The sequence below is a fragment of the Anabrus simplex genome, chromosome 5 (genome assembly GCF_040414725.1).
Source record: "Anabrus simplex isolate iqAnaSimp1 chromosome 5, ASM4041472v1, whole genome shotgun sequence".
In the NCBI taxonomy this organism is placed as follows: Eukaryota; Metazoa; Arthropoda; class Insecta; order Orthoptera; family Tettigoniidae; genus Anabrus; species Anabrus simplex.
In genome coordinates this window covers 198220465-198233465 of record NC_090269.1, presented here as the reverse complement: position 1 = coordinate 198233465, position 13001 = coordinate 198220465, and the positions used below count along the sequence as shown (strand labels likewise).

Below are 13001 nucleotides of genomic sequence, written 5' to 3'. Positions count from 1 at the left end.
GAGGGTTCATCGCCCTACTAAGAGGACTCCTCCGCCCGAAGTCGTTGGTCCTCTCAGTTGGCTGGGTTATTTCCCGCCGCCCAACAATCGGCATTGCGACGCTGCTGTAAGGCCCACTCAATTACCGTAGCAGGATATACCTGGCCAGACAGAAGATATTCCCCTATCTATTTGTAATCATCAATATTTCTATTAAAATTGTACCGGAAGGTACACCCGCCCCCTTCATTTAAATGAACCGCCTTGGAGAATGCCATCTCCAATCTAAAACGTGCAACACCTCGTGTAAGAAATTTGAACTTTTGTCAAAAGATGTGTCTACTACAAACTGTGTTATGCCCTCTGGTGTGAAGATGGACTATTAAAATTGTTAAGTATTTTATTTTTATTTTTAGGGTTACTACACTGAGTTGATTATTCTTTGTTCTTGGTATGTTAAAGTTGTCAATACTTCGATCTCTTCCAGCCAACTTAAGATGTTGGCCAATAGAAAAATGTGTATTTATTTTACAGCCAATTACATTTATCTTGTAACTATTTAATTACCCAATGGAAATTGGGGGTGTGTCGGGCCTTAGCCCAGAGCTCTCTAGAACCTTCCTCTCAGGTATAAAAGCTGGCACATTTTCAACCAGGGGGACTTATTCATCGCTCCAATCTAGTGTGTGTGTGTTTACAAAGGAGGTAGGGTACCTCGTTCATCATCGAGCAGTCCAGATCTTATTAAGTGATTTTCTTTGAAAGCTAGCTTGAGGGGAAGGTTTCCGATTTTTAACTATGTAACTTTAATTTTCTGAAATGTAAAAGTCCTGGTTCTATGTAAATTTCCTACTAGTCAAGAGAACTTAACCGAAATCAAGGAATAGAGAGCAAGGTACCCTCTCGAATTCCCTTTCAACTTGATTTTGAGGCGACTATGACTTTGTAACTGTTTTATGTCTAACCTTTGTAACTTAAATTTTCTCCATCTAGTCACCTCAGTAGTATCGGCTTAGCCTCTGTATCTTTGGGCCACAAGCCCAAATAGGTTTTTAACCATTTAATTATAAACTTCTACGATTGCAAGAGTTTGCCTCCGCACAATTTTGATTTTTGGGCCAGTACCAGTAATTGAACCTGTTGTTTTTCCACAAAAGCCCGGTAGAATGGGTATTCGATACCCTTGTAAAATTATATTTTATACCTTTTATGTAAATATATCAGACTGTTGAGCCTAGAAGACAGCTAATACTGTTTGTTAAATTGTAGGCTGTGCCTAGAGGGACCTTGATAGTGTAAAATTGTAGAGCAAGGATGCTCTGGTTATAAATGTAAAGGTTGAATGGTGCCTTTAGAAGGCTGTAAAGTTACAATGTTCGAAGCACAGTCTCCTAGACAAATTGGTAGAGCAAAGAGGCTCTGATCATCATGTAGAAGGTATTGGGAGATCCGTCTCCTTGACTATTTTTTGAAAAGGAGCCGCAGTGCTCTTGAAGAGTGTATAATTAGGGAGCTTAAAGCTCACAGTTGTTAATTAAGGTTTCTCGATTTTTACCCCATCTCATGATCTTTTGTACCTGAATTTTGTAAAGTCTTATTCTGAAAAAAAGAAAAGAAAGAAAAATAGCTGTAATAGGAATATAACCATAATTTTCAAGTTTTAAATCAATCTTCTGATTGTCCGATCTTGACCCATTCATGCCTGCACCTTCTTTCACCTCTGTCCACCACGGTATTCCCATAACAAAAATAATTTGGCAAAACTTTACCTTCGCCGCACAAAATTAGTACCATGGGTCAACACTTGCATCACAAACATCTAGCCTCAGTATGACAGTCGTCTGTTTCTTTCTTGTGGATGATGTGATTGCGCAGTGCAAAAGGCTGGCAACATGTCTACTTAGGAACTTCAGACAAGACGATTGACGTACATTGTTAAGTGCGGCAAAAATGCTAAATTACCTATTTTCTTGCCATGTGGACAGTAAGAAGATGTACAATATTATAGGGAAGGATCCACCTTTCAATACTCCGTAGTAAGTTGAACTAAAAAGTAGTTACAACTTGTTTATTGGGACCGGTTTCAACACATTTCAAGTGTCATCATCAGCCAAATAGCGAAGAACTTAAAACAACTAGTACATTGAACACTGGCAAAAAATTCACATTGTATCATATCGTAGCAATTCAGTTAATGTTCAAAACACAATAATCACAGTCAAGAGAGTAAACAGAACATCACTATCTTGCGCCGAAAACAAATATAGTTGAAGTTCATAAGCAGGTCAAGTATGCACTTATGTAAAGTCGTTGCTAGGCAGGTCTTGTAGGCATTTGTTTCTCCAGCCGAAGAGTAAAAGGTGACGTGAATGAAGTCTTAGGAAAACAGTGTAGGATTTAATTTCGTCAAATTCAAAGTGGATATATAGGTTTTAAAATAATTTAAAACGTTAAAAAAGAATAAAGCCAAATAAAAATATATTAAAAAATAGGAAGAAATAATGAAAGAAATACGAGGTTCAACTCGAAACAACTTGCCGTAGTAATTGATAAAGAAATGATAAATAGAGAAAGGGGGTGGGGAACGTTTATTAGAGGGTGGTGATGGTGGTGGTGGTTGTTATTGTTATTAGAGGAAATACAATTGGGCAACAATCCTTTATATAACACTAATTCGAGGAAAAAAGAGGAAGAGAACCGACACTTCGAAAAATGAAGATATCGGTTAAAGGAAGACAAGGGCCCCGAAGGGCGTGAAAATGAAAGACTCCCTAGCCCTCGCAAACCTAATAGCATCGGGGTCGGAAAAGAACAAGAGTTGACCAAGGAAGGTCGGACAGGATAGATGAAAGTGAGGAGCCTGGCACAAGTAAGTGGAAGCAATGCCAGGACTCAGCTAAGGGCCCCGTGGTCGCCAACCCACGCTCCGAAGTTCAGAGCCCCTGGGGGATGGAGGGTGGGAAGGAAAGAAAAATGGAAGGGATCCGATACTTCGAAAAATGAAGATATCAGCCAAAGGAAGACAAGGGCCACGAAGGGCGTGAAAATGAAAGACTCCCTAGCCCTCGGAAACCTAATAACGTCGGGGTCGGAAAGGAACAAGAGTTGACCAAGGGAGGTTGGACAGGATAGATGAAAGTGAGGAGCCTGGCACAAGTAAGTGGAAGCAATGCCAGGACTCAGCTAAGGGCCCCGTGGTCGACAACCCACGCTCCGAAGTTCAGACCCCCTTGGGGGGAGGGGGGAGAACTAAGGAGGATCAAGGGGGGTGTTGCGGAAGGGGGAAGTGGCATGAGAGGGTATTGTGTAAATTGTGAAAGATTGATTCCTTATTTGTTGACTTCAGGTTATTTAAAAAGGAGATGAGAAAATCAAAAAGGGCATTGGGTTTCTCAGAAATATCATTCAGATTAAGATTTGGATTGAAAAACTGGTCAAGGTGTATAAAACAGTTTTCGGTGATGTCTAGGAGAGGGCCTTTATTTAGAGTGCTGAGAATTTCAATATCCTGGTTTATTGTAGTGAAAGCATGGTTTGTGTCATGTATGTGTTGTCCCACTGCCGAAAATCTGTTGTGCTTTATTGCATTAACGTGTTCAAAGTACCTAATTTTGAAGTTGCGACCAGTTTGACCTATGTAAGAAGAATTACAGTTGTGGCACTTAAAACGGTATACGCCTGATTTAGAAAAGACACTTGTTCTTTAATGCTAAACTCTGGACTAAAAGCTTATTTCTCATGAAGAGTGCATTTTGAAATGCATATATGCAAGCATGTAGGTATACATGTAGCCTATTTTAGGCAGTTGTTAATTTTGTAATTATAATGTTATTGTTTTTACATCCCACTAACTACTTTTTGGCAGTTTTCTGCTGAGGGGCCGGAATTTTGTCCCACACAAGTTATTTTATGTGCCAGTAAATCTACGGACATGAGGCTGGCACCTTCAAATACCACCGGACCGAGCCTGTTCTATGTAAACACTGAAAAGGAGGGGAGACAAACTGTAGCCATGCCTCACTCCTTTCTGGATTGCTGCTGCTTTTTCAAAGCCCTCGACTCTTATCACTGCAGACTGATTTTTATACAGATTGTAGACAATTCTTCGTTCTCGGTATCTGATCCCAATCACCTTCAGAATCGTAAATAGCTTGGTATATCAACATTATCATTATCCAGCAGATAGAGAGTTCAAATGCCCCAGTAGACAGTCATGAATGTGTATTTACATAGTTTCCCATTACAACACGCATATGCAGGAAAATCTTTCATTAAGGCCATGGTTGTTAAGTACCTTACCAGTTTGTGGCTTTTCCTATCCTAATGTCAAAAACCTACCTGAGTTAATGCAATAGTAAGTAGCTAGGAAAAAAGAAAACCTGAGAGTACAGGTACAAAGATCTGGTCCTGACAAAACACTGCAACGACAGGGTCATTATTTTATCTACCCCGGGGATTGTTGTTCGCTCGGTCGCCTGCACTGCAAGCCTTTCTCCCGCCAAGCACTTTGCCGTAATGCAGCCAGTGCTTGTCCGGCAATGAGTCATAGTGTGTTTTTGCAGAGATTTCCTGTACTTGATGAAGGTATTATGTACATACACACTCAAGTTATGAAAATGGTAACACACTTGACTAAACTGTACCTTACGCTGATAAAGCTATCAGCAGACTGCAAAGGAGGGGAGCTTGTGGTGCTGAGATGCGCATTATGGCAAACTGCTTGGCGGAGACAAGCTTGCAGCACTGGTGACCGGGTGGGTGACAATCCCCTGAATAGATAAAGAATGTCCCTCTAGTTACACCTCAGCACTGATGCAACAAGAAGCAGCAAAATTCTGCTGTTCATATTGTTATCACCGTCACGGGACCTCCAGTTTAACACAGAATCCAAAAATGTACGGAGGTGACTATCAATTTCATAAATACCACATTCATTGACTGATTAGAAACGTAGTCTATTTGGTGAGAAGCCAGTGCCCGTTAAGTTAGAACTGCGCCTTACTTCATTATTTTAGGTCTAAATAACATAATATTTTTGGAATGTTGTACAAAACTTTCCTTTTGGTCAACAAACAATCTTTCAAGATATGTTCTACTATTTCGTAAAACTTTATTCTAGCAAGTATAGAGTGTACATTTCTCATCTAGGTTTACTTCCATCACCAACTAAGTTTAACCATAACATATACCGTCTACTATAGAAACGATTAATGGTATTAACTGGAGAAAAACAGTCGAACGTATAGCATTTCAGGAAGTACAGTACGTACAATTGGGTACTGTTATGGTACTCTTCTCTACAGAATTGGCATAGAAAAGGCAGATTATCTGTAAAAGATAAATTGGAGAAAATCAACACTTTCTCGCCTAATCCATTCCATTGTTTCACCGCAAGAGGCAAATTTAAAATAAAATATTGTGTAACTTGCGCTATCACAGACTCAGCAAATCGAAAGCTACACTTCATAAGCCATGCAAATTTCTCACGCGAACTTAATTACGAGAGAGAAGAACCAAACGGATAGCACTTACATTATTACATGCAACTAGGACCAACATTGTTTTGAGATTCATATTATAAACCTTTACCTCCGTCTTCTTTTTCTTTCTGGAAAAAATTCTCTCTTAGTTCTTGAATCTGCTGCAGAGTTGCCTCCATTATTTTATATTATGGAGATAACCAAATATCTACACAAAACTAGTATCAAAAATTCGCTACCTAACTAGCTAGAAAAGGTCAACCGTAAATATTCATCAAACAAATACATTTACTTCAGAACGGCACTCGGACTTATAAATGCACTAAAACTCACTAACAATCGGTTTTCATTATTCTAATCAGTGCGTCAACGAATGTCACTCTCGTATATTAGAGAAAATTCCAACTGGAGACTCATCAACTAATCAGCTAATGTCAAAGTCCAGTCTTACACCATTGCCCCAACCCACCGCCTGCTCGATCTGCATCCGATGGCTGCTTATACTGCCTGTTACACGACTTACAAACAATCTGCCGCTAGATGACAGAACCAGCCGTACCCACTTATCGCGTGAATACAGCTAGATAAGCATACAAGCAAAATTTTAAATCTGGAAGTAACAGAAAAATTAAAGAATATTGTACGCATAAAGTGTTGCTCTAGAGAGTGATTGGTTCAGGACTTTTCGAGAAAGAGGTTTCGACGAACAAGAAAACCTGGAAACTTTGTTTGCATGATACTTCCCTACATTACTAAGTAGAGGTTTCACGAATCTGGCCACCACAGGTTCTGACAAAAGTTTCTGGTGCTTATTGTTACTAAAACGTTTTAAAATCTTACACTGGCACAAAGAGGGTTGAACATAGTTTTTTTTATAGTCTGGAGCAGACTTTTAGATTTCTTGCAGTACGTTAGAGTCGCCTCAACAAATTTCTGTAGCCCCATAATTAGGCCAATAAATCGTTGCTGGGGATAGCGCAGTTCAACAATGGGGTTGCATTAACTGAGGTGGAAACGTTATTAAAGCGCGTGCTGCATTCTGTTTTTTTCTTCGATTAGGTACACGCACTAAATAAAACACACTAATGCCTGGGAAGCAGTTTCTAAAGTGACACACACCGAGCTTCATAGCTGCAGTCGGTTAAGTGCGGCCAGTATCCAGTAATCGGGAGATAGTTGGTTCGAGCCCCACTGTCGGCAGCCCTGAAAATGGTTTTCCTGATTTCCCATTTTCACACCAGGCAAATGCCGGGGCTGTACCTTAATTAAGGCCACAGCCGCTTCCTTCCAATTCCTAGGCCTTTCCTATCACATCGTCGCCGTAAGACATATCTGTGTCGATGCGACGTAAAGCAAATAGCAAAAAAAAAAAGTGACACACACTGACTTAGGGGGCTCACGAACATCTTCCAGTAAATCAAGTACGTACTCAGCGGCACCACTGGTTCTGTTTCGTCAAGTCCGGGAGAGGATACTGAGGCAGAAAATTTAGAATTTTTTTGTGGATAACGTTAGCACAATCGGTGAACATTAAAATACCGGATTTCAGAATTTTCTTTATGGAATTCTAAGCAGCCCGGGAGTCAGTCATGCCATTCCACCCACCTCCCATTCTTATAGAACTAAACATGGGTTCAACTGGATCTCCTGAAAAGGCCCGTGTCCTGGAATGAAATACCACGGTATTATGGTTTCCTTTTCTTTGATTTGCAGAAAGGCACGCAGCAGTACACTATTTTCACTGGAAACAAGTACAGTACTACCCTACTTCGCGCTATTTCATTCCGACAAGTCTGGAGCCGGTTGGTGCTGCGACCTGATGTGGGGATTTGTAAACGGAGTGTTTCATTTTTCTGCCGTGTTAAAATGTTGTAATGAGCAGGCAGTATAAGCAGCCATCGGGTGCAGATCGAGCAGGCAGTGCCCTAACCAAACCGTCATAACATGAACACATCGACTGTGAAAACCGGATCTCGAACATAACTTTCGATTATAATAAATAAATAAATAAATAAATAAATAAATAAATAAATAAATAAATAAATAAATAAATAAATAAATAAATAAATAAATAAATAAATAAATCCCCCACAATTTGTGCAAAAGAGGAGGTGCAGTAGCCTATGATGGGTTTACCACGATTTGTACATTTAATTCCATAATAATATTGACAGTATCGGACACAGCTCACAAATAGAATTCAAGATTGCTTCATAGATTAAATGTGTTTTATTCAGGTACTTAAATTAAATACACTATACAGACAACACTGAATGCTTTCGCATTCTCCCATACTAAACTGCGAGACATGTTGACAGTGGCGCACTTGATGGCCCGACCTTAAACGTCAGCTGGTAAGATTGAAACTACACAAGTTGCATGCTAAAACTGATGGAAAAAATGAAAATGATTTCGATTGCGTTGTTCTATAATAAAAGTTGAGTGTTAATGCTGATAGAAATAATGAAACTCAATAATGATTACGTTTTGTCCGAATTCGTGGCTGAATTGTCAGCGTTGAGGCCTTCAATACTGAAGATCACGGATTCGGTTCCGGGGGGACCCGAGATTTTAATCGAGTCTAGTTAATTCTTCTGGTTCGGGGACTGGGTGTTTGTGTTTGTTCCAACACTTACTCTTCAAATTCAGACAGCACACTACACTTCCAACCGTCACAGAAACATGCATTAGTGATTAATAAGCCACACAATTTTAGGTGCTAAAATGTTAATTAGCCGCCTAAATAGGCTGCCAAATAGGTTCTAAAATATTTTTAGGCAGCTTCAATTTTACGTATTTTAATAGGCGTCAATTAAATACCATGTTTACTTTGCTAAATTGATATCAACTGGTTACGGGGAAATATAAAACAAGTTTCCCTCATCTCTTTACTGCGAACGTCACAGAATATAATTTTATCATCCGGTGTGAAATGAGGAAAAGCATGTAACTTTTTAATTAAAGGCGACTTGGAACCGGACACTTCCGGCATAATTCACACACTGAAAAAACGGGAATACCGAATTGTACTCACAGAATGAAATAGAGTTTTTCAGTGGATGCTGTCTCCAGCCTCGTTACAGACTACGAAAGTGTTCGCTACGGGATGTTCTTAAGGCTTTCCAGAGTGTGTAGTTTACAGTCTTCCAATTTTAAGATTTTGTGTAAGATATTGAAAACGAGTATGCAAATATTGTACTTCCTCTGAATATATTAAGAACATGTTAACCGATTTAGGGTAAAAAAGAGGAATTATAGGAATATAGGCTATGGCGTATGCATATATATCACGCATTTCGAGTATGCATGGACTTGAAAATTATTTAAAGGTCGTTCGAAGCCCGATGGAATTGTACACGATTCATAAGAAGCGGTTCTTACTTGTAGAAAAGTCGGCTATCAGACTGAGCGTTCCATCTGAACTGCATCCTACTGCCATCTGTGAGCACAGCATGAAATTCAGCGCTGCTCTGCCAATTATCGATCGAGTTCGACAATATGTGCGTGGTTGTTTTGTTTTTCTCTAGTTGTTGTTGGAGATCGTGAAGCCAAACTATTGGAACTTGGTCGCAGATACTTGGTTTTTTTTAAAGAAACCCGATCATTAAGATGAAGACGGGCGAGATGAAGCTGATTATCGACCCTGGTTAAATTTGTGGCCAACCGGCCACAAATTCTAGTTGAATTTGTGGTTTGTTTATCAATTTATATTTGCTTCCGAGAAATTGTAAGTACCCTGCATGATGATATCTGCATGAATCCCCTTTCCCACCGAGGTATCTCCACATTGTTCAAGAATTTTGGTTTGGACTGAACAAGTTAAAAGATTCGAATTGCGAGTATGTTTCAAACTACGGTTATCAAGAGGATTTTCTTTATCACGCGGTAGCCTTTACTCTGGCGTTAATAAGATGTAATTTGTTAAAATCGGGACTCAGATTTCTTATGTGTTGGTAAATTTTCATTTCAAAACTTCTTGTAACTGATAGTTAAGCGTTATTTCGGTGGATCACAGATGAAAATCGGTAAGTTGGAGTTGTTTGGTCGATGTCTATCTGATAATGTTTTGAAGCCATGTTTTAATCGCGCAACGTGATTCGTTTCTATGGGAACTGTTGTAAACAAATATGGATTCCCTGTGTTGATAAAACAGCTGATGGCTGTCGATTGTATCTTTGATCCGGTGTGTGGACTCGTATTGTACTCCAGTTTACTAATTATAAAATTTAAATACGTCTTCCTTTCCTATGTTTTAATTTAATTACTATTGGGTTCTATTTCGCCTAAATCTTGGTACCATTCATTTGCCACTTCGGTAATTTCATTGAATTATACTAGATGTGTCGAGAAACAAGCCTCAACTTGCCGTTAGTTGAGAGGCATTATGCCTCTCAATTAACGGTAAGTGTTCCACTACTGCTCTACTAATTAAATTGATTAATTTGGTTTTCAAGGATTGTGATTCCAAGGTTTATTTCTGTGTTTTCAAGGGTCGACCCAAGCTATATTATCTTTTCCTTTAGTATGATGATAATTTTCTTCTTTTCTTTTAATCATCGAATTGTAAGTTCGAAAGTTATTACTGTCCTTTGAGAATTGAAGTCCAGATCCATTAAAGTTGGTTTAAATTTTTAATCTGTTTTTCCTTTATAGTTAGTACATTCTCTTGGGTTTTGATTCACATAGCCTCTGGCTCCGAGTGTCCGTTTTTCATGCCTTTTCTTCTTTGGACATCGTGGTAAGTATTTCATTTCCGTAGTTTTCTTGTAAGGTCCAGTGTTGCAACTACTACCGATTGGGAAGTTTTGGAGACACCAAGGTAGAGTTGGTTGTTATACTGTTGTGTTGTAACAGTATTTAGTAGCTACGCGTGGTTTTGAAGTATTATTACTGCCGTGTTGGCTAAATTTTGGGACTGATTTATTTATAATCAATAAGTTGTATTGCTCTCACAAGAGAATATACTGACTGGAAAAGGAGAAAGGTCTATAATTGAAAGTGTAAGAGAGAGTATAAGGAGAAAGGCAAGGTTACCTTTAATGTTATTGGAATTTTCTGTTTCATGTCCAAAATGTCTGCCCGGTCTGTCTTACTGCCACGCATGTTAAGGAAAAGTGAGCTGATATATGAACTGTTGGTGCGCGGGGTGACCTCGTCTGGGTCGGTTCCGGGTGATATTGCATTATTTATGGATTCCTTGGATTGTCCGGTAAAGCCTAGAAATTTAAACTACGAATTAGGTGAGTCAGTGCAGCTTATTAGTAATGCGTTAGCTGAAATCAATACTGTTGTGAAGGAATTAAGTGACATGGAACCTTCGGCATATCAAGTTAAAAGGTTAATATCCAGAACTAGTCACTATATTAACAGGGTTCTGGATTTAATATCATTGTCACCCGAACCTGAATTGCTTGCTCAGTGTAACTCCTTGCTAACGTTGGGAATTAGCCTTTCTGTTGAATTAGATATAATCATGAATATGAGAAATGTCAATGAACTTACTTTGAGTGATGGGTCTAGGAAAGATGAGAGTGACAGTCAGGAATTGATTAACGCTTCTGCTTGCCCTGAATCGTCGCGTAATGAATCAACTCATTTCTGCGTTCTTGCTCCTGTTTTAGAAGGCTTGCTAGCTAAACCTAATGGTACCCCTAATTCTATCAAAGAGTTATTCAAAAATGTAAAAATATTTTCGGTTAACTCCATTGATGAAACCATTAGATTTATGCGCTTTTTAGTGGAGTTAACGGAATCTGCCAATGTTTTCTCTATGGACTCCCTAGGTATCTTTAGGGTTCTATTCCCTTACTGCGAGGGAATATTAAAGAAGGAAATCTAAGGCTATTAGTAATAATCTAAAGATAATTGAATTTCATGAGGTAATCCTATCTAAATTTATCCCATCCCTTGCATTACAGAGTTTAATCCCTAAACATTGTTTCAGGACTCAGTTTCTTCATGAAAGCTTGTTAGCATATGTTCTAGACCTGAAATTGTTTTTCAAAGTTTTCAAAATTGTTGTACCTGAAGATGAGATGGTAGCGAGGATTCTTAAGGGAATTGCTCCACAGTACAGATCCTTCTTGTCGTTAACTAGGACTCCCACTACCTTTGCTGAGTTAGAGGAGGCGTGTTCCTTCGCCGAAGATGTTAAGTACGGCGATGAATCACGTCATGTTAACTATCCACCTCCTCCACCTGCTAGTAACTCCGCATATTTTTCCTCTCATACTCTTAGTGAAGTTCAGGGTAAGAAATGTTATGCGTGCGGGTCGAAAGACCATCTCAGGAAAAAGTGCCCTTCAGTTAGAAGTAGAAGTGTTGTAGTCCAGAACCAGAGCATCTGTTGTTTTATATGTGGTTCTAGACAACATGTGAAAAGACAGTGCCCTAATTTCAACAAAAATAATTCACGGTGACTAGTAAGTGAAATTAATGAATTCCATGAATGTATGCCTAAGCATAAACAGTTAAGGGATGAGTTTCGTGTCCCTCGAGATTTGAGAATTTCAGGGAACGTCATTGCGAAAACTTCTATAATTCATATTGAGGTTAATGATGAACCTGTATTGGGTACTTGATTCGGGGAGCATTGTCTCTCTTGTGAATGATGTCTGGTACCGGAAAATGAAAAGATGTTGTAAATTGCCCGAAATTGTAACTTCAAAACTTAATTGTGTAACTGCCAATGGGAGTAAGTTGGAAGTTGTTGGATCTACTGTGGTCAAAATTCGTATAGCTGAATTTACGTGGAAAATTACTTGCCTTGTAGCCTCTAATTTGTCGCATCAAGTCATATTAGGTGCCGATGTTATAGTTAAAGGTGGAATGCTCCTGAATTTTCCTTTAAATTCTGCCCTAATCGAAAATTTTATGTCCATGATGTTAAGATGTTTCAGGATAGGGTAGCTTGTGTATTGGATGAGAATAGTGAGGAGGGCGAGAATGACAAATTGGATCTTGATCATCTGTCGGACGAACAGGCTTCAAAAATTCGTGAGCTTTGCGCTCAATACCCTGAAGTTTTTACTGATCGCCTTGGGTTAACTAATGTGCTCAAATATCATATCGATTTAACTGATAGAATTCCGGTGAGGTCTCCTCCTTATAGATTATCTTCCCCTAAGATGATCGAGTTGAACAAAAAAAATTGAGCAGTTGATCAAGGATGGAGTAATACGACCTTCTATTTCTGCGTACTCTGTCCCAATGTTCTTGGTTCCTAAGTCCTCTGGTGGTTACAGGCCTGTTATTGATTATCGAGGACTGAATCGTAAGATCGTCCTGCAGTCTGTTCCCTTACCTGATTTACATACCTGCTTTTCTTGGTTCCATGGTGCTAATTTTTTCAACTTTTGACTTGAATCAAGCATATAACCAAATACCACTTGATGAAGATTCCATTCCTCTCACTGCTTTTGCTACCGACTGGAACCTCTATGAGTACACCAGGATTCCTTTCGGGCTATCGACGGGAGCCGCTGTGTTAACTCGCTTGCTCGATGATGTGTTTGGCGATGTAAAATTTAGTTCGTGATTAAT

General features: G+C 39.2%; 1 protein-coding gene across 1 annotated transcript in view; it reads right to left on the bottom strand.

Annotated features, from left to right (window-relative positions):
* Window positions 1–5918, bottom strand: part of LOC136873911 (motile sperm domain-containing protein 2) — a 234990-nt gene extending 229072 nt beyond the window's left edge. The window contains exon 1 of the mRNA XM_067147242.2: window positions 5569–5918. Coding sequence (XP_067003343.2) covers window positions 5569–5638 — 70 coding nt within the window. The 5' untranslated portion in view covers window positions 5639–5918. The remainder of the gene's footprint in view (window positions 1–5568) is intronic.
* Window positions 5919–13001: the final 7083 nt, after the last annotated feature.